This window comes from Eptatretus burgeri, chromosome 4 (assembly GCF_056783735.1).
Source record: "Eptatretus burgeri isolate ZD-2024b chromosome 4, Ebu_testis_v1, whole genome shotgun sequence".
NCBI lineage: Eukaryota > Metazoa > Chordata > Myxini > Myxiniformes > Myxinidae > Eptatretus > Eptatretus burgeri.
In genome coordinates, this window is record NC_140964.1 from 47,311,893 (window position 1) to 47,337,862 (window position 25,970).

The 25,970-nt window shown below is 45.2% G+C and overlaps 1 protein-coding gene across 4 annotated transcripts in view; it reads left to right on the forward strand.

Moving 5' to 3' along the window:
• The window catches only part of LOC147027969 (RNA-binding motif, single-stranded-interacting protein 3-like), an 870,038-nt gene that overhangs the window by 613,616 nt on the left and 230,452 nt on the right, over positions 1-25,970 (forward strand). The window contains exon 1 of one of the 4 annotated variants that reach the window (XM_085877870.1): positions 2,284-2,541. The exons of the other annotated variants lie outside the window; for them this stretch is intronic. Within the exon in view, the coding sequence (XP_085733996.1) occupies positions 2,476-2,541 (66 nt within the window). The 5' untranslated portion in view covers positions 2,284-2,475. Of the gene's footprint in view, positions 1-2,283; positions 2,542-25,970 lie in introns of those variants that run through there. 4 annotated transcript variants of the gene reach the window in all.

Here is a 25,970-nt window from a genome sequence, read left to right on the forward strand (position 1 = left end):
GCTTTCCCATGTGAACGCTTATCTCATGATGCTGGGATCCCAGGTTCAAACCCCCATATTGTGTGTTGATCTGTCTATTGTCCACTAATGTCTTTGTAATTCACGTGAAGGTGAACGACTTCTTCAACGGCCACTATTATTCCCACGTTCTTGTGGGGTTGGCCAGGAGGGGGCTTGGCCCCCAAGTCTTGCAGGAATGGCCTGGCTCGGCCTGACGTTCGACTGACATTCGGGCAGGAATTTGGAATTTGTCCAAGGTGCCGGCGATGACTCGCCTATTTTTCACGAAGGACAGCGTTGGATCTTCAACATCCACCAACGAATGGCAACAGGCGGGACGTCCGTTTAAAGCCCATCCGAGGAGCGGCACACAAATTGATTAATTACCTCGGCTGTACGACACGAGGATGACGGTTTATAGCTGGGTAAGGATTCAAACCCAGGCTACGCAGCTCACAGACGAGTGTACGCACCTCGAGGCCATCTTGCCAGCCGTATGTGAAAGTGCACTGATATCACCTAATATCCTTGTCCTATATCTTATGCACATGTATAAGTTCCTCCATGAGCCTCAGAGCACTGTCAACAACAAAATAATAATAATAAACCTTCTCAAATAAGCAATGTAAGCAACTTTACCAAAAATAATTCTCTGTTCCCAGTATACCTAATAAAGTTGATTGCTTGTTGCTTCGACAGGACAGTACAGAAGTAGTGTACTTACCTTTAAGGTGTCTATAGTCTGGGTTCGATTCCTGACCCAACTATAAACTGTCACATCGGTGCTTCGCAGGCAGGACGTTGCATCTTAAGGCGCACAGCCCCTTATACATGGACATAAAGCCGGGTGTCCAGTCAGCTACGATGAGTTTGTGGACGTGGAAGATCTCCCGTTGTCCTTCACGAAGAGTAGGTGGGTTATCACCGGTTCCATGAACAAATATATAAGTTCCTGTCCTGTTTGCCACTGGAAAAGAAAAGGTAAACCACCTAGTGTTATCCTCGCTGTTTGGCTGCTTCGGGGGCACCAAATCTCTGTTCGGGTGGAGCACCATAAAGGGAGAGAAATTACAATTCCTATTACAGTACTTCTGCTTTTCTGCTGCAAATGATTTCCAACTAGCAAAAGTTGTTAGCATACGCGTTGTGCCCGCCCATACGTTATACTTTCCTTCATCTATGACATCTGATAAAGATCACACCTTGAGCAACCATGTGACCTAATGTTCTCAGCCTTTTTTGTTGGAAAAACGATGCATTATTTTCCTGTAAGTGCATTCTTTTCCAGTGAAACTGCTCCTGGCAGTGATAGTCCATTGTTTTATTTGTTGAGAGTAACCATGGAAACGCCTGAAATGAACTAAAATCGGAGCTGTATTACACAATCTTGAGGAAATCCTTGGGGATTGTTCCAGCTCTTCTGAGCCAGAAATATCTCCTCCAGCTGAAATCGAAGTTCAAAATAATAAACCTTGCTCAAAATATGTCGGTTGAAGGCCACTTGTAGTCGGAATAATGCTGCATAATGGATTGTGCAATTCTTTGGACTAGTCAGAAGACTGCAGTTGTAGCATGTATCCCGTGCCGTCCCAAGCGGCAAGCTAATGGAAATTTCGGCTGTTCTTTTGCGTCGTCATCTCTGCAACAGTGTCCCGATAGGTTCCTCCCACTGCGGGTTCTTTAAGGAGGTGGCAAGGAGGGCGATGTGGGATTTACAGACAATGCGACGAGATATTTCTACCACACCCGGCTTGCCATTTTCACCCTCAGAAGGGGGTTCCTGCTTCTATGGCTTTTTGTCAATTTATCAAACACCACATGGAGTGTGGGAGAAAGAACCAGCAGGCTGCTGTCTGATCAAATGAGCGGGCTGTTTCACGCCCGAGGCTGTGTATTTGCCATCTCATTTTGCTCTTACAACTCATTGCACAGCTCCACCCAACAGCCTCTTGTACCACCGTTTAACCCATCCTCCCCACGTTTCATCCTTCACACAACCAGCCGTATCTGAACACCCCCCTCCTCCTCCTCGCCCCCACCATTCTACTTCACTTCTGTAGACCGTCGACTTTCATTTTGTCATCAGCTCTCGCAGAGCCCTTTTTGTGCCCCATCACAGCAAGCACAACGACTGCCCACTGAAGGCGGGATTTGAGCAATTCCCACTCCTCTGGCCACCGCCCACATCTTTGCCCCCTCCTACTAGCCCGAGCCACCCTTTTGGGCTGCCTTCCCGGTGCCTCCACCCCCAGAGCTGACCTCACAAATTTAGCCTGGCCGTGAGTGAGGCGTGGCACTGCTTCTCAGAGCCAGTGCCGGTGTGCCTCCACGCATGCATGCTGTGCCCACTGCTGTTACCGCTTTAATACTATTTACCGTACACCTCTGCCGAGCCCATTGAGCGGAGCCGGGGTACCACTTCCGCGGCACACTGCGAGGGTGGCTCTGCATCTCACCCTGCTGGCGCCCGATACGATGGTTTTGACTGTGGCTCGGGGAAACGTTGTGCAGCTTCACAGCGACATGTATCTGGCACGCAAGGTATGGAGCGCTGGGGAAATAACGGTTGGGACCCATTCGAGTTGTGGGAAACCAAGTTTGCTTGCTAGAATTCCGACAAAACTGTGATCCTTTCTTTATGTGTATGAAATCCATAAAAATCGCCAATGTTTAATTCCTGACGTAAAAATCCACCGAGCTCACATCGTGCATTGAAAAGACTATATCGGCGGATCAGGCACCAGCAGCTTTTGATGAGGATAAAAAGGAGGTTCTATCTTTGTTATCCCTTTGAGTATATCGTTGACTTAATTGCACCAGATGAGCAGTTGAAATGGTGTCTTCAGAGTTTGTTACCACTTACCAAGCTGGGTCGGCAAAAGTATTTACGAGTACACAGTTGTGCCTGACGGATGGCAAGTGGCAATAATGTCATCGGAGCACGGTGGCTTGTCATATCGTTCCGTTCTCTTCCAGGCCCCTTGTCTTTGATGGAGCCCCTTGTTTGAGGCAGCCACAGGGCAGTTCTCAATCAGGCCTTGATTTTGTGCTCGGCTGTTGAAACTGCTGTCAAATGTCAACTTTTTTTTTTCTTCCTTAAGCTCGCCGATAACGTGTTGACATTGCAGGCAGTGGATTGCAGTGGAGAAGCCCAATCATTTGAAAGTGTCACTTTAAAAAGGGCCCCTGTCAGATATGATTTGGCCTTTGATCATCGGCGTTGCTCGGCATTAGCCGTCTCTTGTGCACAAAGCAGCCCTCACTTTAAAAAGGAAAGGAAAGAAGAAAGGATGTTCCGTAGTTGCACTTGCAGCATTTGTTTTGTGCTCTTGAGTCCTATTGTGCATGATTGCTTTTAATTTACTCCACATCGCAGGTCCAACATCGTGGAAAAGATGTGCGGACTCGGCCTTTGTTGCTGCCGAGATAATCTTGCAGCTGCAGAATTTGCCTCTTTATGTTTCATTGGCAATAAGTGCACAAGCAGGTGTTTAACGATCAGGAAGGGCTTAACGAGCAGATTACAGGCCGAGTGTTCCTCAAATAAGCAATGAAAAGCGGTTGTCCAAATATTTAAGGCATCGGTGGCGAGGGTCTCGATCCTTCTGTTGTCCTCCTACTCATCCGCCTTCTTCCTCAAGCCGAGCCACGAGGCATGTGCACAGCACATGTGGGGATCACCCGGTGGCCTTGCTCGTTCCTTTCACTCCCCGACACTGCGTGCCATGCTGAATGGGCTGCAGCCGGCCCTTCGACGTGGCCCGGGGGACAATTGCCGTGGGCCGTTTCATTCATCACGCCAAGTGGGGCTGGCTTAGTCAGAGGAGGAAGGAGGCTGCCGGTGCTTGCGGAGAGGTTCGCAATGAGAGCTTGTGCCTTCGGTGGGTAGATCCATTACCGGGTAACTTGAGTAACTGTGCTTCGGTTGGAGTACTTTAGCAGGGAGGAATGCTGCGACTGAAGCAAAGGGGTGGGCCTCAAAATGAAAGCACAGAGCTTGGGTCATCGACGAGAGTGCAAGTGAGGCTTTGCACTCCTCACATAATTTGCATCATGAGTCTTCAAATCTAAGTTTATGCATCGGCGATGACACCTTCACTCAGCTGTGAATGGGCCCTGCTGTAATGGGAATTATATCCCAGTTTAGCTGTGCGTAGGTGGTTGGAGTTCACATCCAAAAGGGGAAATTGGAGTGTGATATTGAGCCACCCGCCAATGTGAGAAAGGAGAACTGGAAACGTGTGCTTTGCTCTGCCTTGTTTTAAGGGGGGGAAATGCCTGTGGTGTTTTTTGTTGTTGTTGTTGTTGCGGAAAGGACACAGGGAAGGCTGGGCAGGAAGGAAATGGGTGTTGAGGAGTGCTAAACAGGGCAGACGAGGTTTGCAATATTGCTGTGCTTGGTTCGCGAGGCTTCGGCCCACGTACGCCTGCAGAGGCCTGATATGACTTCCAGGTTTGTGATATCGTTGGGGCGAAGGCCGTGAAATGACGTGGTTGTAACTTTACCAGCATGCATGGCACACCGAACCTGCGGCGGTTTGGTTTGCATGGAAGGTTGGCAACCGATAAATTATAACGTCACCATCAGTACATCTTCTCATGGTAGAAAAAGAAAAACTTGCCCTGCATGCAATACAAAAGTTTCTCGACCACTTCATGGAACTGGAAAGAGAGTATAATTTGTTTTTCTTCTCTTGTCTTGGAGTCCAAGTTTATGTATTCCTTATGTTGTGGTTTTGAGCTGTTGTTTTCATATGTTGTGGTTTTCTTTGGACATAGGGTGTCTTGAGGGGGGAGGGAAATCTGTTGAACTTTTCTGTTTTGTTTTTCGCGTGGCTCAACAAGAAGGTGGGATGTATTGTGGTGGTTAGCGAAGAAGAAGAAGAAGAAAAAGAAGAAGAGGCAGCACTAAGTAGTACTACAAACTGGTTGTGAGTTTTGTTCGTAAGGGCTAACAGGATGGCCTAGAGGTATGTACATTTGCATCTAAGCTGTCTAGCTTGGGTTCGAATCCCGACCCATCTATAAACCGTCATCCCGGTGTTTCACGGGCAAGGTGATTCATCAATGTGTGTGCCGTCCCTCAGATGGTTGTTACAATGGGTGTCCTGTCTGTCAGCATTTGTTGGTGGTTGTTAAAGATCCCATCATGTACTTCATAAAAAGTAGGTGAGGTATTGTTGGCAACATGGCAAAATTCTAAAGTTCTTGTCCTAACTGGCAGAGGGTGCTGCATCAGTGGCGCCGTTGCACCACCAGCCAATGATGCTGCCCTGCAACCTTTTGCTGCATATGAACGAAGAAATTGTGTTTGTAGTTGCACTTGGTGGACTGCTGTGTTATTCTCTCAAGTATGTTGTGCTATCGTAGCAGGATGAGAAATTTTGCTTTGAACCCGAAGGTTTTTTTGGTTCAATTCCAAAACGTATGTCCATGAGAATATGATCAGCGAGAACTGAACCGAGAGACCCGAGATGCATGTTCAAAACTGTGGAATGTTTGTCTTTCGAGGTAAACTAGTTCATTACCTATCAAGAGGCTCCACTTCCATCCCTTGGGGTCGATTACGGTGCATTGGGATGGCAGATCTTCACGACCGAATGTTAAGGAGTCCACGTCACGTTGGAAGGCCTTCCATGTTTTTCCCATGATCCGACAGGCCTTATGGTAATACAAATACCAGTAGGGGGCGTACGACCATTCTGGTGTTTTAACTGATACTCTGTTGCATTTGTACATGTCAAACAATAATTGTGCGGCACATCACATCACGTCATCACTATATCTCATTGTACATTGTATGTACAGAGGAATTGTTTGGGGGGGGGGAAGACCTTGCTGAATAACCTTGGAATGCAGCATATGTGGGAATTTGTTGTCTTATACACACACGTCGGGACATTTATGGAACTTGCACTTAAATTGTTGGCTGTACGGTCTCCGACTGACCCGTCCGAATCAACCATGCAGCGTCTAGTTTCACTTGTTTTATCTTGCTGCACTTGTTGTTAATATCATGTTAAAAACAGCTGTATACGCAAGGATACACAGCAAATTTTGTGGCAGGGGGAGGCCTTTCTGCCCAGGATGCCTGTGCTGTACCAACGCCAGTAACCAAAACCCATCCACACACAACCCTGCCAATATCCTTTCCGCAGCAACCTATGTACGACTGTAGTACGACTGCAGTATGACTGAGGAGCCAAAGCTATGATTGCACCGTATCATATTCAGCAGATTCACGTATTGCATTTGCCTTGATACGGGTTTTTTTAAAAAACGTGCACATCATTGCCCCCAAGGCTGTTGCTTTGTGGTCATAACACAGCTGGCTGGTGTGATGGCGGCACGCCATGCCGAGCAGCTTCTTGAGGAAGTCCGAGGGAGATTTCTTCATGGAATAAACATCCAATTCGCTAAAATGAGAAACTGCGGTCGCTTGAAATTGCAAGATGTTTTGTAAGGAGGAAGGTTATGTATCATACTCAGCTGGTTTTTTGTTTGTTTGTTTGTTTGTTTGTTTGTTTGTTTGTTTGTTGTGATTACAGCATCATCCGGTAGATGAGCAAATTGTATCGTTTGCGGTGAGGCTCGATGAAAATTATTGTAAATCGACATTAAGTGGAAAGTTTAATACACATTTAATAGATGATTGCCTGGAAGCACTCTGACAAAGCCGTGTCTCGTGTTTGTCCTTTGAAAACGATGGTGCAATTTGTGCTACTCTTATTGCAAAACCCAACAGGCACTGGCACAGTGCGAATCAAATTCTCGACAAGCTCGCCGGGCATTTATGAACACAGTAATTGCCCTGATAATTCTGAACAGGGAAGATTCCGTTTCATGTGTGTTAGTAGTCGCGTGCATGACACACAATCACACAGACACACACTTAGATACACACACATGCATTTCAACACACACACACACACACAATTGTACAGTACCAGTTATTCCTGAAATATGATATAATTTAAAGGATTGCTGTAAATGATGTTAACCTCAAAACAGTTCCCTCACCTAAAGCAGGAACCTTCACCTGAAAACAAATGAATGGTTTCCCGACCACACGGATCATCAGCTGGGAACCGTTCTTCCTCAAGGTTTCAATCCTTTCAGCCCAAAACCTCTCCAAACGGCGGGTCCACAACCTTGGTCGTGCATCCACATCAGTAGATTACCGACATCAGTAGATCCACAAGCTTAGTTGCTGTCCAGGCAGTCAGTCAACCCATCCATGCAACATCACTAATCAGACTCGAGTCGCTGGAGGATTTAATGTATTATCGCATCGTTACAACTCCCGTCACACGTTCCATGAGATGATGATACATTAAATCAAACACATCTTACCTTTGATACAACTTTAATACAACATACCCACCAACAAGCACGACCACCCCACTCACCTCTGAATCAAACTGTTGTTGAAATACTGAAACTGTCATTTTTAACGGATTTTCTAGATGCTGTACTTGCGTCTCCGAGCAACCACTGAAAGTGGTTTACAAAAAAAATGTATATATATATATATACATTTTTAAAAATCATGTATTTATAGAAATGTCTTAAACATAATAATATTGTATTGATCAGTGATCACTCAACAAAACCCGACCAAACAATATTGCGTTGTATGCATCAAAATCCTACGTGGGATGGATGGACCTGCAATGTGATTGCTTGTGTTGCGATGTACAGTATACAAAATGCATACCAAACGTGATTGGCTGGTGCGAAGATGAGTATAGACCACACTTGGAACGTGATTGGTTGCTCTGTGATGTACATAAAAGGTAAACAAATTGTGTTTGGCTGCAATGAGTTGCACACTAAATGCGAGCTGATGGATTTGCTTTCTGTCATAAGACAAAATAACAGTCTGCCTCCATCGATTTTTGTCTGCCCTTGCTTTGATATCCTATCTTTTTTTTTATTTTATTGCAAACTACCATTATCTGATATCTCAGCCTACTGTTGTGCAAAGCAGAAATAGCGAGATGGATTTACATCGAAACTGGATTGTCATGCCTGCACTGTCAATGGTGAAGCTCAGGTCGTGCTTGCTCGGCATTTCGTTTCTTTCTATGAGGGGGAGAAATGAAATTCAGGTAACGGCATGCCTACCTGGTCTCAAACAGCCTGGTGTTGGCTTAGCGGTTAGCGTGGTGGCTTGACATCCTCGGGTCCTGAGTTCTTGCCCCGTTTACCACTGAATTATCACCAGGGGGTTGACTCAACCTGTCATCCTTCTGAGGTCGGCAAAATGAGCACCAGTATACTGGTAATAGGAGCACTGCATCAGCGGCATAGCTGCGCCCCTAACCAATGATGCAACCAGCAGTCAAAAAGGCAGCACATGATGGGAACCTGGTCTCAAGGTCCATCCATCTAGGCCTCACATTCCCTCCTGTTCTGCAGTCCTTCGTGGTGGAGGCCATGATGGAAATGGTTTGAATGGATTTGGTCTCAATTACCACTGGGGGTTAATGAGCTGACTCCGTCTGGCAGAGACTTGCCAACTGACTGGCAGGGGCCAATGGCCACTAAAAACCTCCCATTCACCACTATTTGCTCAGAGTATCTGACCCACCTTGTTGGCAGTCTGATGTATGTTTCTTCTTTTCATTTAATTTTGTTGCTTTTTTGTCCGATGTTCTCTCTTCGTTTAGCTTGTGTTGCATCAGCCATTTGCAAATATATGTCTCCGGGCATTTTGCTGAAGGTGAGGGTAAAGAGCAGTCGACAAAAACTGGAAAAAATCGCGCTAAGTCTTCTTGTCATAGACATTGTACTCGGACAAGAATGTGTCCGTGGCGCAGGAGTTTTTCTTTTTCGAGGATGCGATATGCGCGTTCCAATCTACCAGACCATTGGAGAAGAGAAGGAAGAATAAACAGGAGTTATTTCGCATCCTTCGTGGCATCACTCAGCTGGAAACATGGCCGGGCTCTCTTTCAAGGCCTTCAAGCGGTTTGACATTCAAGCAAACCAGGCCTCCGTGACGGAAGCATTTGGCGTTATACCACTAACTGTAGTATCCGGTGTGTTGTAACACCAAGGCTGCGGTTTTCATTCAATTCACCTCTGAAAAGGTATAATACCTGTTCACTGAAGTAACTCACAATAATAATAATGATGACGATTGTAGTTCAAATATGGAGGCAAGCCAGGCTATTGACGGTGAAGAAAGCGAATGTTTTGCAATGTTCCAGTAGGTGGATTCGAGTTAATGTTCCTTTCTCGGTGAAACTCCATCACCACTTACCGTGACGTCAAAACCGCCCGTGGACTTGTTGAAGCTTTGCATAGCAATACGTCACCAGGACGACTTGCCGGTGACGACGATTAGGTACGAGGACCCTTTTGATGAAACCGGCGCTGGGTGTTGTCATTGTTGACGCAGGTAATTGGTTTTCTTCATCAGCTTGCGGTAAATGAGCAAGTCACCACGACCTCTTGGAATTCCGGCACAAGCAGGCTGTTTCGAGTTACCTTGGAGGTATGCCGCCATTAGGTAGGCGAAGGGAAAGGTCTACTCGGTGTTTCCATGACAAAAATAAACAAGACAACGGGTGTTGAACAGTGTTTTCTAAAGCGGCCTTCGATACATTTGGTGATCCATTGCATTCAATAAGGTCTCGTGAACCCTTTGTGAAGGAGTGATCATCCTGACACTTCTACCAATAGATTTGTCCTTTGTAAATGGAGCCATCATCCTCAAATCTGCACCTGGGTCACCACAGCCTCCTGAAGTCCCAGGACAACCGAGCTGTTTGTAGTTGAGATCTACCCCATCGGTGCAGGCATCAATTCTTTCTGAGTTTTTTGGGGTTTTTTTAATATGAAACAAAGCCCTCTGCCATCGTCCGTGTCTGTCCTGCTCTATTGTGATCATTAATCGAAGGATTCAATTTGCTTTAAAACTCAATTGTTATTTCATGGGAGTTGTTGTCTTCTTTAATTTCCTTGGCAAGACCTTTATCGTTTATCAACAGACGGAGCTTTATCGTGTTTTCCAACGCAAGTAATTCGAGATGCAGAAGTAATGTTCACCGACTTCAGTTTAAACGATACCGATAATCACAAGACGATCCATCGTTCTTTTCAAAAGATGTTTCATGGAAGTTTGGTCAAATCCAGGCAGACTGTACTTGGCATCTTAAAACATCTGGGTGTAGTCTTGTTGCTGAGGACACTGGACCAGTTTTCCAAAGGTTGTAGCATAGTGGTCAAGTTCAAGTGTACCAAAGGTTGTGGGTTTATTTCCAGGTGAAAGCAACAAAATGAAGGATTGTGTTTCTGAAAATCGAACTCTTCTCATGAGAGTTACAATTGTGCTGTCGTGATATTGATTGAAAACCAAGACGGATTGTTAATGATCTCCAAGAACAGGGTGATCTTCTTGCAGCGGTTTCTTTTGGTGGATTGCACTTAAATGTGATGCAGATCAAGCAAGCTAAGATAGACACTAAAATGATACCTATGAAAAGGTAGTGTTGCCCACGTCTCGTCTCCATTGCTGACCCTGCTTGGCCATTGAATTACTACTCGGTGGAGTTGGCTCAGCCTGTCATCCTTCTGAGGTTGGCAAAATGAGTATCAGCTTTCTGGGATGATTGAGCCATTTGAGTATCCTTTGTTGGAGTGGTGACCCATCCAGCATTGTGTCCAATAGCCCAGAAGACTGCTTCGGCAGCACCGACGCTCTGTACAGAGAGTATGATCCCAGTGAATGGATGGAATACCACGGTATGGTTGAGAAATGTTCGACATATTTATCACCAAGACCAGCTATGTCGGCCACAGATCCTCTGATTGCAATCTAATACTGTTATCATTGGTGGAGTGACAAGCCCATCAAATACAGTACACAATTGTCGTCTTGCCACAACAATGGGATTTGTTTTTAAGCTTGCAGATTGCAGTTGGATTGAACACTCCATGAGATTGTAGCCAGCCTATTACGATCCAAGATCTTGCTATCGATTCTGTCGGAACTCGCCTGACCGAGCATCAGAAAAATAACTGCGAAAGTAAAATGACTACAAGTTAAATAAAGAAGGAATAAATGAAGGAATTTTTTCCTTGCTAAACCGTAACTTGCGCATACTCGTCGGAGGAATTCTTCCACCCTGCTCACGAAGACGCACTGCTCCGGCATTGTGGTCTCTGGTTTACCGTTGCATTGCACCCATTACAAAAGGGATGTCAAAATTAATTAATTAATTAATTTTGTATGCAGCCAGCTGCGACTGCTGTTCGCATCATTGCAAGGAGCATAGCTGCGCCGCTGCTGCAGTGCCCCCTGTAGGTACAGCAGGAATTTGGAATTCGTTTCGGGTTAACTACTTTGCGAAGAACAAAGTATGATATTTAACATCCACCAACTAATGCTGGCAGATGAAACACCTGTATTTCCGTCCGTCCGAGAGATGGCACACACATTGGTGTCTCGCCCCGCTTGTGAAACGCCAGGATGACAGTTTATTACTGGGTCAGGATTCAAGTCAAGGATTCAAACTTGAATTCTGGCTCTGCTAGTAAAAGTTACCTTAAAGTACGTAATTTAATTGTATTTAGGAGTTCGGATTGAGGCTTCAGTTGCAATTCCCCTGACTAAACATCCAGAACAACATGGAGTGGGATGCACGGGATGTTTCTACATTTTTATCGCCGTAAAAGTCATTTTGCTTCCACTCAAGCCGTGTGTCAATTCTGTGAGATGCTTTTTCTTCCTTTTTTTTATTCCAATACGCTCGGTTTTCAATTAGAGGAGCGTTTTGTTGTACGACAACACTAAACGTGTCAACTGCGCAAGAAAGGTGACCTTTATGCCGACGTTGGAATTATAAACGCATCAGATTTTCCACTATATTTCAGCTTGTCACGTAAAAGGAGAGCGTTTGTAATTTGAAAACTCAGGAAAAGAAATAAAATATCCTTGGTGAGTTTCAACTTTCATTTCCTTATGGCTCCACAAGTGGTTTCTCAAACACTGCCAATGATTGAAGGAGCCTTTCCAGCTCAATGTCACCGATAATGACTTGCGGTGTTGAAACTTCCAAAGGCCCTGACGGACAATGATACAGGAACAAAAATAAAGAACGAGACACAGGAAGCTGAATTCTCATATTGCCTCCACCTGACCAATAAATTAACAGCCGCTCCAGCATCCCTTTGCAGTTGTTGTTGACCTGCTGGCCGCGTCCTGTCATCGCACGAGACTCGCCTTCATCATTCAGATCTGCACGCCGACAGTGTCCACGGATTTTCAGACAACGTGAAAAGCAGACCTGTTCTTACGGGTCACGGTTCAGTCCAAAAAAAACATCATTGAAGGAAAGAAACTTGGGTGCAACAATTGTTCATTAGGCCCATCACATTTACGTCGTGAGCATCCTCCTTTTGAATGCAGCACGTGACTTTGGTTGCATCATTTGCTGCGAGCACAGCTATTCCACTGATGCAGTGCCCGTCTGTAGGTGAGAGCATGGTGCCGGCGATGGCTCGCCTACTCTTCACGAAGGACACCGTGGGATCTTTAACATCCACACCAACTAACACAGGTTAGACAGCTTGGATGCGATTGTGCGTGACCTTGAGGCCATATCGATCAAGTATCCTCTATTCTCGTTGTGTGATCCTCTTCCCTCGTTTGCCTGTTTTACAGCTCACACACCATAGTGTGTAATTTGTTTATGATGGTTTTCTTGATAAAGGTGTATTTATTAGACAGGGGTGTTTTTAGTCATGGTACCTGCTCAAACACATACTCTCGTGGAAAGGATTCCTGAGATGATGAGGGCTTTGACATCGATATGATTGCACACGGTCTAATGTTTTCTCTTGAAGAATGGTATCCCGCATGATGCAGCATGATGATGCTGCTCCTGCTAGGACTGCAGTGTACCAGTAAGTGATCTCGGAAATAAACCGCTACCATTAATCATCGGTGCTTCTCGTAAAGAAATTTTGCTGTTACCTTGCAATATCGGCCTGGCTCAGGCAAAGCAATCGTGACCAACTATCAAATGATATGCTTGTGCGGTTTCAAGGTTTAGAGGCAAGGCTATAAGGCTCTTCTTTGGAACAAATATGAGAAGAAGATGCTGCTTCGTCCACCTGCCATTCAAGCTTCTTGAGGTCCACAGCACGAGCTCTGATAGCCATGCTGGGGGTGGGTCATCTGTACGTACTAATTGGATGGGGAAACTTCAAAATGCAGGGCAATTAACGTAGTTGTTGTTATTTTTTTTTCTTTGTTTGCTTGGTAGAAGAGTGCATTGGGTGGGGGGAAATGTCACATTGTATGTCTCAAGTGTGTGCCGCTCCATGTCGTTTTACAACAATATAGAGTGCGTTTGAAAGCACAGTAATGATGTAAGATTTGCAGGAATTGTCTTGGGAGGTATAATTGGTGTACCTATGGAGTTTACCTGTATGGTATTGGTTTGTCGTTTTTGCTCCATCCTGAATTTATAAACTCAAGCTTGATTTTTGTGAATGTGTATTGTTCTTGATATCCCTGTTTGTGATTGTTCCTGTGATGTCAAATGTCGTATTCTCGTGTTGACCATAGTTACCAAAATGGCCGATGAGCAGATTACCTAGGGCCAAACATGTCTTGAAAACACCTCTCCTATTACTGGTTTATTTCCTATGACTACTACTCCTGCATTACTACTATATCTCCTACTACTACTTCATTTCCTACAAGTTCTTTATCTCCAACTACTGTGACTTTATCTCCTACTACTACCACTTCATCTCCTCCTCCTTCTTCTTTAACGGACGCAATTATTCCCAAGTTCTTGTGGGGTTTGCAATGGAAAGTTTGGACCAAGTCTTTGACGAACCGGCTGGCCAGGACGGACTTTTGGTTGGAAGTGATTTGGGCAGGAATGTGCAATTTGGGCAGGTTGCCGGCGATAACTCGTCTACTCTTCACAAGAGACACCGTGGGGTCTTTCACAACGACCGCATAATGCCAGCAGTCAATCTGGCTTAATGTCCATCCGAGGGATGGCACACTTTGTGATGCAACACCCTGCCTGCGAAGAACCAACCTGACTCTTCATAGTCGGATCATAAATCAAACCCAGATTAGACAGCTCATAGGCACGCGCACTACCCCTGCCCAGTCCTGTTGGATCCTTAGAAGCACCTGATTTGTACATACTTGTTCAAAATCTCCTGTCCATGATACAAAAAAAAAGTTCAGAGGAATCTCAAGCCTCTGATGTTATTGCTGAATGCTTCAGCCCAATTTACGAGAATATTCCCCTTGGACGTCAAGTTCGTCGGCGGGGCGTGCACGGTTGGCGAGCAGAAAGGAAGATTTGATTGCTGTGTCGGTGAGTGCATGACAATCGTTCTGCTAATTGGATTGAAACTCTCACTTATGTTTGATTATGTGGTTGAGATGTGAAATAGGAACACTGTATGTGGAATAACCATGGATCCTGAGCTGAAACTAATTTGAGAGCAGCTTGCTGTCCATCCAGGTGCCAGAGTAGGATCGATGCAGATATTGGGATCTGGACTCCAGGAAGTTGACACATATTCTTATGATTAAGTCGGTCTTTCTGTTAGTGGAGTCTGTACTCTTTTAAAAACGTTCTCATTGTTTGTTGCATCTCATTATTATAAGGTGTCAAGGACCATCGCGGTACGATCGCTTGAAACCAGTAGATGTTTTGTGCATCGTCCATGCGGACATTTTCCCTCGAGTCTTGAAACAATGGCTTCATAAGCTGTACACTTAGTATATGTCACTGTACGAGTGAGAAATCCTTGAGAAAGCACAGTTTAGTTTGGGGTTACCGATTTAACGAGCATGCTATCAATTGAACCACGCCATATTAGAAATATGAAATTGTGAGCTTAAAATTAACCGGAATTCATCAAAGCAGCACTTGAGGGCTTCCCTAGCTGTCATGGCTTTCTGAACTTTATTACCAAGCTTCCATGCAACAATATTTTGTGCACACATTACACACAGGATTGTGCATCGTCTTTTTGACATGTCAGGACAACATATTGGGTACGGAGAGAATGCAATCGTGTATACTTGTGTTTCACAGCGTCTAACATTCCTGCATATAAAACCGTGTCATTAGATTTGAAATAGTTTGTGCAAAATTGCTTCGTCCTCCAATTCCCAGTTGAGACGCCCTCAATTGTACGTCGTGCTTGGTGGGTCAGACCGTCGTCAAAGCTTCCGTCGAATGGGGTTCGGGGAGATGAAGTTGTATTCGAGTTCAGGCGTCGGCTTTCGAGTGCAGATGAATGTGCCGGTGTCCTTAGGCCTGCAGGATGCACCGACGCTGTTGTGGAGTTAACACCGGCACCGCACTGAATCAACCTGAACCAAATTGTGACGTCCTTGTGTGATGCAATGTGATGCGATGGATGAAATGGTGACAGAGTATGAGGCATTTGGCAGAGGGGGGCACGTAGCATATTCTGCGCAGGAAATTCATGGGGTGGCAGGTTTGATTGGATAAAAGATTTTCTGTTTAGGCCTGTAGTGTGGATTTTTTTTTTGAAGTTATTTTTTGTGTTAAATCTGAAAATAACTTGCTTAAAAGGATAAATATCAAAGGGATTAAAAATCAGCAGATCAAAATATTCCCCCCCCCCCCCCCACCAATTTCATCATCCAGGCCTCATGGCAGTTTCTTTTGTGAGGAATCTGTTTCCATCCATCCATTCATCCTTTGGGACCATACTCTGCGCAGAGCGTTGGTGCTGCCAAAGCAGTCTCCTTGGCTATTGGGTACAATCCTGGACAGGTCGCCACTCCGACACAGTATACCAGCAAGCTGGCACTCATTTTGCCAACCACGGAAGGATGACAGGCAGAGTCAACCCCACCTGGTATTAATTCAACAGCCGAGGGGGATTTGAACTCAGGATCCTAGGATCCTAAGCCCACCACCCGAACCATTATGCCAACACCAGGTACAGGAATCTGTTTGTTGTCATAAGATTTAGCAATTTCTCCTGGATGTGTATTTGGACTACAATTAGGCAAAATCGCTTGGTGTGGCTTTCTTGCCGGGCTGGAAGGGATCTGAAGGGAAAAGGAGCAGATGTCTGTGGGGTCAGGTATTGACCCTAGAATTCTACATTCCACGAATTCTATAAGATGTGAAAGTGTCTTTTGAGAAACGCATTCCTCTGCTTAAGATGCCGCTGCCTCTCCCCATTTGATTGTTTGCTCCTGCTGTGTTGGTCTTTGTTACTTTGTTTGGACATCATTTATTTGTGTGCAAAGTGTCAGTTCTTGGGAGTATTGATGCCTCGAGCAATGGGACAATTTAACCAGCATGTCAGGTTGCACAGTGTGAACAATGTGTTTTGGGAAAGATTGCTGGGTGAGCTTGGCAGGACCACCTGCCTCAGTGCCATTTTGTACAAACAAGACAATTGAAGTTTTTTTGGGGGGTGAGAGGGGGGGGTGGGAGGTGAGTGGGATGGAAGTTTCATGTAGTGAGTGGATAGTACAAGTGCTTCCAACACTATGATATTCTATCTCGTGATCTTCCCCCAGGAGGCTGGTGTGTGCCGTAAGGCAGTGTTTTAGGACCAGCATCAACTGGTGGTCTCCAGCGATGACCTCTGCGATTCCTTGGAAAATCTTCTGACCCATTTTGCTTATGACTCCATCTTGTGCAAAACACTACACAAAACTTCCTGAAAGGCAAACCACAACAGCTTTGTCGGCAAATCTGGGGGAAATATAAGGAACAAGGGACATGTTACCAGGAACATGTATTTCAATGCAGGAAAATCATAAGGTCTCACTCTCTCTCCTCCCAAAGGATCAGCTGTACAGCACCCCCCTCCAACCCACTTGCCCTCCTTCTCCTCGCCCCAGTCAACCAATCTCTTCAACCCCTGGAAGAAGTGCAATCCTTGGAGATCTGAGGCCTGTCAATCTATCACAACCTGTCTTGAGTCGACCATATCTCCAAATTGGCCTCGGAGGCTGGCCGCTGCTTTAGTATTCTCTGCTGAGCAGTCCATCCTGCGCCAAGCAGAGCTCATCATGGTCTACAAGGTCTTCAACTGAAAGCACCAAGGGTTATTGTTCCCCAGTCTGTGCTGGTGAAGCTGCTTTTCATCTTGCTTTGCTGGAGGTGATCGAGTCCAAGGCTTTTTGTCTTATTCACATCTCCTGATAAGAGTTTGTACCAATGGGTCTGCTTCTCACCTATGGTAGGCATGTTAATGGAATCTCGGATTTCTTGTTCTCTCCACCTGCCTTTTCTTCCCTTCACCACCACCACCCCCTACCCCCGCAACCCATGGGGCAGCACATACGTGTCCTGACAGAATTCCAAATCTGCTTTCCTTCCCAAGCTATAAGCTGGTTGTCCACCTCCCTTCATTCCTCCCTTGATTCTTTCATCTGTGGAATTAATTCCCTTTGTCTGTTGCCTCTCCCTTTTCCCTGCAATCTTTCAAGAGTGCCATCCATCGTCACCACATGCTCACTCTCTCTCTCTCATACCCCCAGCCCCAGATCTGTTCTACTCCCACTGACCCCTCCCTCTGCGTTTTGATTTTTCCTCTCCCTCTTTCTTTTCCGTCACTCAACCACTCGTTTGTAATGTGCGCTGTGTGTTTTTATCCGCCTGCTCCGCTTTTATCCACTGCCAGTCTGTGAACCTTTTGGTATCTGTCATTTAGCTTCTCCATGAACCGAGACTTCTGCGTATATACAAAATCCAATCCTCAAACAACAGCTTTGCCATCTCTCCTTGGGAGGGACGTACATAAAGAGGTAATGCTAGGTACAATGTGGAAATGCAGACGGTGGTGGTTTTGCATGCAGCTCTGCTCCATTTGGAGCCGACTCCATGCCAGGGGCCTCGGGCCTGCCTGGTGTTGCACTTAATTCACAAACTGACGCGCTTTATAGAGGAGGCCGGGAATGAAAGTCGAGGGACATTTTATGGCAATACCATTTTGGCTATTTGTAGCAAAAGCCTACCATGCTTTACAGGCACGGTTTGGTTGAGGCGATAAAACGTGTGAGCAGCAAGCAGTCGGGCCCAGTGTGCCTATTCTCGTCCTGGGATCTCAAAACGCAGTTACCAAACTACCCTGTTCCTGCCTGATTTGAGGTCAGCCGCAATCAGGCCATCTTGCACGCTGGAAACTGTGTTTCTGATTAGTCGAGTTTTCACGAGAGATGAAGAATGGCCTGTTCTGCTAGCTCTGGACATAACCTCACCAGGGTGGATCAAAACGACTGACGTTGGCTTGTTATTATAATCTGCTATTTCTGTGTGTTGTGTTGTTGATGACATGATGATTTGGTTTGTCGAACCCCTTTTGTCGTAGTAAATACTTCCTTCACTCGTCTATGACTTGTATTTTCGATCTTTATGTTCCTTAGTTAAAGCGTACAAAAAGGATTTTTACATGGCATTAAAACTCTGAAACACACACACACACACACACACACACACACACACACACACACACACACACACACACACACACACACACACACACACACACACACACACACACACACACACACACACACACACACACACACACACACACACACACACACACACACACACACAGCAGAAAACTTGAATTTGCTCATTCTTTCTTGTTGCCGTTGGGTTATTGGATTGGTTCAACTGGCTGAGCTTCATATGACTTGATGGGCCAAAATGAACTCTTCCTCTGTGCAAGTTGTGCGTTTCCTTGTATATATTGTAATCTGATGATTGCAGGTTAAAATCCCATACCCACAGGTAAGGCAATAGTAAAGCACCCTCTGTATTCTCCACCGAGAGAATGCTTCGGGGAGAGAGTATGGATATTGGAATTGATTGTATGTTATACTTGTTCCTATGTTGTGTGCACATTACTTCCCCTCTTGTATGCATAGTCCTTGGTCCTGTTCCGTACACTTTACATCCATGACCATTCTCTTTCCGGAGTGTCATCGCTGCCAAAGCAGTTACTTGATGGAGAATGCGCCAGGTGATTAGCCATTGATCTTCCCAGCGGTAGTTGGGGCAGAAATTTGAAATTGGCACGCAATGGCCTCTTTTTCAACAGGTGTCATATTTCGCATCAACCGGCTAATGCTAGCGGACTGGGGACCTGGCTTAACGTCCCTCTGCAGGATGGCACATTTATTGGTGCATATCTCTGCCTGCAAAGCATAATGTTCTTTGACAGTTTCCAGTCGAATGTGATTTGAAGCGGGACTAGACAGTTCAAAGGTGAGTCTTCTAACTCTGAGCTATCTTCCCAACCCTGCATGCATACAACTTAATATTGTTGTATGCAAATCTATATAATACGCTTATTCGTCCGTCCGTCTGTCTGTGTGGAACATTCCGTTCCACTCAATGGTTGGACAGCTGACCTGACTACACCCACAATCTCAACCTGAAAAATCATATGGCCACCATTTTGCTGATATGTGAGGCCAAACACCTCTTCGGAGCTGTCATATTCACATTCGCCATGCTCTCCCTATAAGTTTTTCCTTCAGTGTTAAACCACCAAAGCGATTGATAAAGGATCATCAAATATCGAAAGGATGGAGCCAAACAGGTCTTGTGAAGATCATAGTATTAGTCCAGATGTCAAACACCATTTTTCAAGATGACCTTGCATAAAGGTCCACACAATGTTTTTCTGCATTTTTGTGATCACCAGACCATCTGAATGAATATTCCGATTGATGCCACTCTGGCACCCTTGGGCATTTTGTAGAAACCCATTAATTTGCAAATTAGCGGTGGCCATTGTCGAAATTACTATTTTTTCGTGTGCATACTATAGGCCCACTTCTTCAGTGTAGAAGGCTTCAGTGTAATGCCAACGATTCCATGTATGCCATGACCGTAGCGCATGAACGTGGACTTGATGTCCCTATCCAACCATATGCCGTTCCATAGGCCCTTCTTGTGCCGCATCACGTGATCCCCTTTTAAGGACATTTCCAGAATGTCTCCATGAAGCCTTTCCATCGATCGAAGGTAGTGGAGCCCATATCTAGCATAGTTGTGATGTCCAGCCACGAAAAGGTAGGGGAGCATCTCCTTCATAGCCCAAAGATGCAATGGCCAGTCTCCTTCACGCTCAGCACGAACAAACGCCATCATGATGAATACAGGTTTCACAAGGTTCTGTACCCATAGTTGTGTGGTCATGCTCTTTGTTGCTTTGGTTTCAAGAGTGTCCATTAAGTCTTCATGACTTTCTGCCTGAGCCACGCTGGAACGAAGGACCTCCTCAGTCACCAATCACAGGGCCCTGAAGTTTTGGGGAAACTTTTTTAAACCAAGCATATGAGCAACACCCCCAAAGGCAGATTTCATCACGTCTTCCAGCCCACTTTCAACCATCAAGTTCTCCACACAACCGATGAAACTCATAAGGGTGTGCATTCCACCCAGCCGTGGTATGAACTGGGTAAATCGCTCAGGATAAACCCATTTAACATTAACGGCCACTCGATACAGCTGTTGGTCGTTTGTGAAGATGGTTACGGTTTGTCCACACTCTGCGGTCAAGCGTTTTCCCTCCTCCATTGCTGTAAACATTGTGTCTGGATCACCTGGATACATATCTATGAGTGGTGTATAAATGGCCCTCGTTGCAGGTTGGATGGATCATCCTTGCTCTCTGCAGAGCTTCGTATTAAAGCCACCAAACTCTGGTGTGTTCCGATCAGAAGTGATTTGCTTCAGAAAAGAGAAATCCATATCTTTAACTCTCCTAAGTTGTATCGCTTGATTGGCCAATACGCGGAGAGGTAACACCGCATGTGTGGCTTCTTCAACTGGCATCGCTGGTTTCTCAGGTCCCTTGTACCTTTGAACCGAAATGTCTTCTGTCACAGGTGTCTTCATTTAATCACGGGTCAATCGTCTGATGATGGCTTCATCTTCAGATGTGGAAGATATCTCCTGATCTTTTATGGTAAGTAGTACTGCAAGAGAATGTTTTGAAATGAGTCCATTCTGGGATGAGATGTTTGTGTCAAAGTTGTCAGCAACAACCTGAACGAGGCCACATTCAGCATTGGCGGTTCCCCTAATCCCGGAGTGAACAGTTGCAGCCTTTGCTGCTGATCCCTTGACACACTGAAACTCATCATAGGAACAGGTCACACGATAGTTGTACAACTGCTTGATGAGGCTTTTACGACTGACTAGAACTCCCAGTGCTATTTGGAGTGTAGTTGGTCGTTTGGTGATCATATTCGTTATGATGTTTCCTATCAGAGCTCCTGGAAGTGTGCAGTCCAGTTTAGCTGATATTTTGGAGAGTAGCAATTGAAGGGTTGAACTCACTGCTTCATGAGCAATATCTATATTAATTATAGTCTGATAGGAACTGGGGTCGGACGACAACTGCTTAGATTCCTGTGCAACCTTCTTGGCAATTCATTCTCTGGAAACATCAATGGTGTCATCTTCATCTGATGCTACTAAATTGATCGCAGTAGACGCTCTGCTGCGAAACAACATCAAACTAGCAACAACTTCACCAGACAGAACCAGAAGCTCAGAGCCAAGTATATCCAACAATTTTGATAACAGGGTTCGTCGAGAGTATAGCTTTCCTCCATGATCCTTGGACATATTGTGGACTTCTACTGAATTCCAGATGTGCAACATGTCGTTTTTCATCGATAGAATGGTAGAACTGACAGCTAGTTCCCAACGTCCTCAATCCAAGGATGCTCAATGTCCTGAGTTTCTCTGCTACTGCTGCTGCTGCTGCTGCTGCTGCTGCTGCTGCTGCTGCAACAGAACGGGGTACCATGAAGGACTTTCTGCAGTCATCGTGATATCTCGCATCAGCAGCATGGAGATCGCTGATTGTGCAGATTAATCGTATCTTGACCTGGCGTCCTTCTTCATCCTGGCGGGAATCGATAACATCGAGAATAGATTGAAAGTTGTCCGATCAACACGATCTGCAGTCCTACAAAGGAGAACTCGCCGCCAACGATTAGGATTCTTCTTATCAAAGTCCATGATTCACTTTTCTCCGCAAAAAATGCAATGTTCCTTAAAGTCAAATACTGTCGTCTTTGAATGGCGGTTTATTTTGCTTGTTGAAGCATCTTCCAAACAGACATTACTCATTCGTTTCAAGTGTCTTTCTATGTGTGAGCATGATGTGTACGTTGACACACAGTCTCTATGGCATTTGAGCTCGATAGATTTGTCTGCCTGTAATCTCTGTTCAAGCTCTTCATGTATACCATCTTGTCTTACTTTGCCTGACCGGATGATACTTCGCACTCTGTCTGGACCAACTGTCACCAGAGGTTTTCCAGCTTTAGTTGCATCTCAGGGACTGAAGAAACAGTCTCCCATGGTGATGGAGCCTCAACCTGCAACAATAGAGGTAATTATAAACATCAGTAAACATTTAATTTCTTTGTTCATATTTTAAAAAATTCTCAGGAAACAGGTTCCACCCTGTGTACTTTTAAAAATCAATAAAATACACAGTTGCTTTCAGACAGATCATGTTAAATAATAATAATAAAAAAATTGCTTGCAAATAATATCGATCATGCTACTATATCAGAAGACATTACTCTTACTTAAAACTCATGTCTCCATGTTTCTTTCATTACATTACAAGCCTCAACTTACTTGATCAGAAGCAGTTCATGCTGTTGATCTTCTGAGGTCAGACATTTCTTCACAACTGTACTGGGGATAAACGGCTCTGCGCAAGTTATTTTCAAACAGTTTTTTTGTTGTTGTATAACTGTACTGCAAAAACGCCGATCGGCGTGGACAAATTCAGGGGGTAGGGTTATGCTAATTTGCATATTAATGAGCTAAATTTCAATGTTATCAAATTATAAGTGGGTTTATCATGACCAGTGACCCTAAAAACATGGGTTTGGACACCTCAACCAGGCTGTTTGGATGCTTACTTCTGGAGATATTAAGAAAAATTGTTATTTTGATCATGGCGACTGCTAATTTGCATATTAATGAGTTAAATTTAAATGTTATTAAATTTTAAGTGGGTTTATCATGACCAGTAACCCTAAAAACATGGGTGTAGACACCTCAACCAGGCTATTTGGATGCTTACTTTTGGAGATATTAAGAAAAATAGTAATGTCGACAATGGCCACCAAACCACATAGCCAATGGCCACCGCTAATTTGCATATTAATGGGTTTCTACAAAAATGCTCAAGGGCGCCAGAGTGGCATCAATCGGAATATTCATTCAGATGGTCTGGTGATCACAAAAATGCAGAAAAACATTGTGCGGACCCTAATGCTCGCTTTTCTGGCCAACACTCGGACTCTATGTATAGGCCTCAGCCATCAAGGCAGCGTTCTGTTGTCTACATAATCGCCCAAATAACTATGGAGCATTCTCTCAAACAGGGCTTTTAGTGGGGAGGTTACTTGGGTCCTTCCTATTATTTCCGACTATTTTCTCAAACAATTCAACCAGGGACCACAAACCTGTCATTATAAAGGTGTTTCTCCGAGAACTTCCGGAAATCTCGTGAGATTGTGAAAGAAAACATCCATCATCATTTACTTTTAACAATGTGTATCAAGGGATGTGCAAAGCACCCTTCCTTTTTAGGTCATCTCTTCGAGCATGACCTAATAATATTGGTGTCGATGTCCTTCGATCCGTCCGTCCGTCCGTTGCGAAAATGACGATTTTCAAAATCTATCTCCTCCTACATTTCTCAAGCGATCTTGAATTTGATTGTGGCATATAAATCTATGGGACAATATCTAAATTTTGGTCAGGACGGATTTTCGATATTCGCTTTCGTTTTCGCGTCACGTGACTTAAAAGTTTGCAAAAACTGCCCTACTTTCAGGAGGCTATATATTTTCTCGCAGAGATGACCGTCATCCCCGCACGGGGGTAATTTTATAAGGGATGGTTTCTCTGTAAGCAACTTTAACACAGGGATTGAAAATTCGTTTCTTGGCTTCAACTGCACGAAATTGGCTGCAAGTGTCAGAAGTAAATCCTTTGTGCATCGAGGTAATATGTTCCAAGTTTGAGGAACGTCCATTTCTACATTCTTGAGTTTTTAACACATTGGTGTCTGTCAGTCTGTTCGTCCGTCCACCCGAATGTGTTGGTGCTCATATCTCAAAGGCTATGCATTGAAACCAGCTGAAACTTGGAATATATAACGGCCAATATGTGTAATTATTCCACTTATATGCCATAGTTTTTGCTCATTACCGATTAGCTTTGAGTTCTGTTCTTGTGTGGTACAAGTATGCAATGGCAGTGCTGTTGGAACCAGAGACTCTTGCAGAAATCAAGGCATGGGTGAAACTGCAGAACTTTTGAAAAAAGGAAAGTAATGAGCAGTATTACTCGGGCATTCCAGGGCATGCTCCCCCGGAAACTTTTGAAAAATTGATGTCAAGAATATGCATTTTTGGAGGTGATCCTGTCCAAATTGTAACAATGAAAAAATAATAATGAAAATGAAATTTGGGGAAGATTTTTTTATTTTATTTCACCTGAACATCCATTGCTGGAAAGATTACTTTCAGTTAGTACAGCATTTTGTTATCTCTACTAAGTGTTCGTGTGTGTGTGTTAGTGTGTTTCTCCTCCATAACTCCAACACCATGAAACCTCGCAGCCTGAAACTTTGCATGCACACTAAGGGAACTGCAAGGAAGGGCATGAGTGAAAATTGGGTGTTTGGGTGATTTGAAACACCCCTTCTGAAGATAATTAATTAATTAAAATACCCCCGGCATTATTTAATTCCTAGCAAATACCACCCGTCGCTTCGCTGATGGGGATACTGAGAGGGGGGGGAAGAGGTGGGAGAGAGGAAGGGGTGGGGGAAAGAGTGAGGAGTTGGAGGGGGGAGAGAGGAGGGAGGGGAGCAAGAATGGGGTGGGGCAGTGAGGAGGGGTGAGGGAAGTGAAGGCAGTGAGAGGTGAGAGGAAGGGAAGGCAGACATATGGTGGAGCGTCAATTACGATTCATCCCGCCTCATCAAAATGCTTCTCCATAGCATAACAGTGAAGATGTATGAAAATAATGTATGAAATCCATTTTCCACCGGTCATACTATAAACACGGCATGGAGGTAAACTCCTCCGGGACATGTCCGAAGATAAACACAGTCCGGAAACACAGCCCATAGACAAACACCGCCCTGACACATCCGGAGATAAACTCCCGTCCAAACATAAACACCTCCTGGACACGTTCGGAGACAAACACCACCCCGACACATCTGGAGACAAACACCTCCTTGACACGTCCGGAGACAAACTCCCTCGGAAAACAAACTCTGTCCGGACACGTCTGGAGACAAATTCCGTCAGGACGCGTCCAGAACCAAGCTGTCCAGAGAGAAACACCACCCGGACATGTCTGGCAACATACACTGCCTCAACACATCTGGAGACAAACACCGCCCGGACACGTCTGGAGACAAACACCACCTAAACACATCTGGAGACAAACACCGCCTGGACACGTCTGGAGACAAACACCATCTGGACACGTCTGGAGACAAACACCACGTCTGGAGACAAACACCACCCGGGCACATCTGGAGACAAACACCGCCCAGACACGTCTGGAGATAAACACCGCCCAGACACGTCTGGAGACAAACGCCACCCGGACATGTCTGGAGACAAACACCACCCAGACACGCCTGGAGACAAACACCACCCGGACAAGTCCTGAGACAAACTCCATCCAGACACGTCCAGATACAAACACCACCCGGAGGCAAACACAGTCCGGACATAATCACCACCTGGACACGTCCGGAGAGGGAGAGAGAGAGATGTGTGGGAGGGTGCTGCTCTGTTTTGGGCGGGGGGGGCGAGGAGAGAGAGAGAGAGAGAGAGAGAGAGAGAGAGAGAGAGAGAGAGAGAGAGAGAGAGAGAGAGTGTGAGAGTGTGAGAGTGTGAG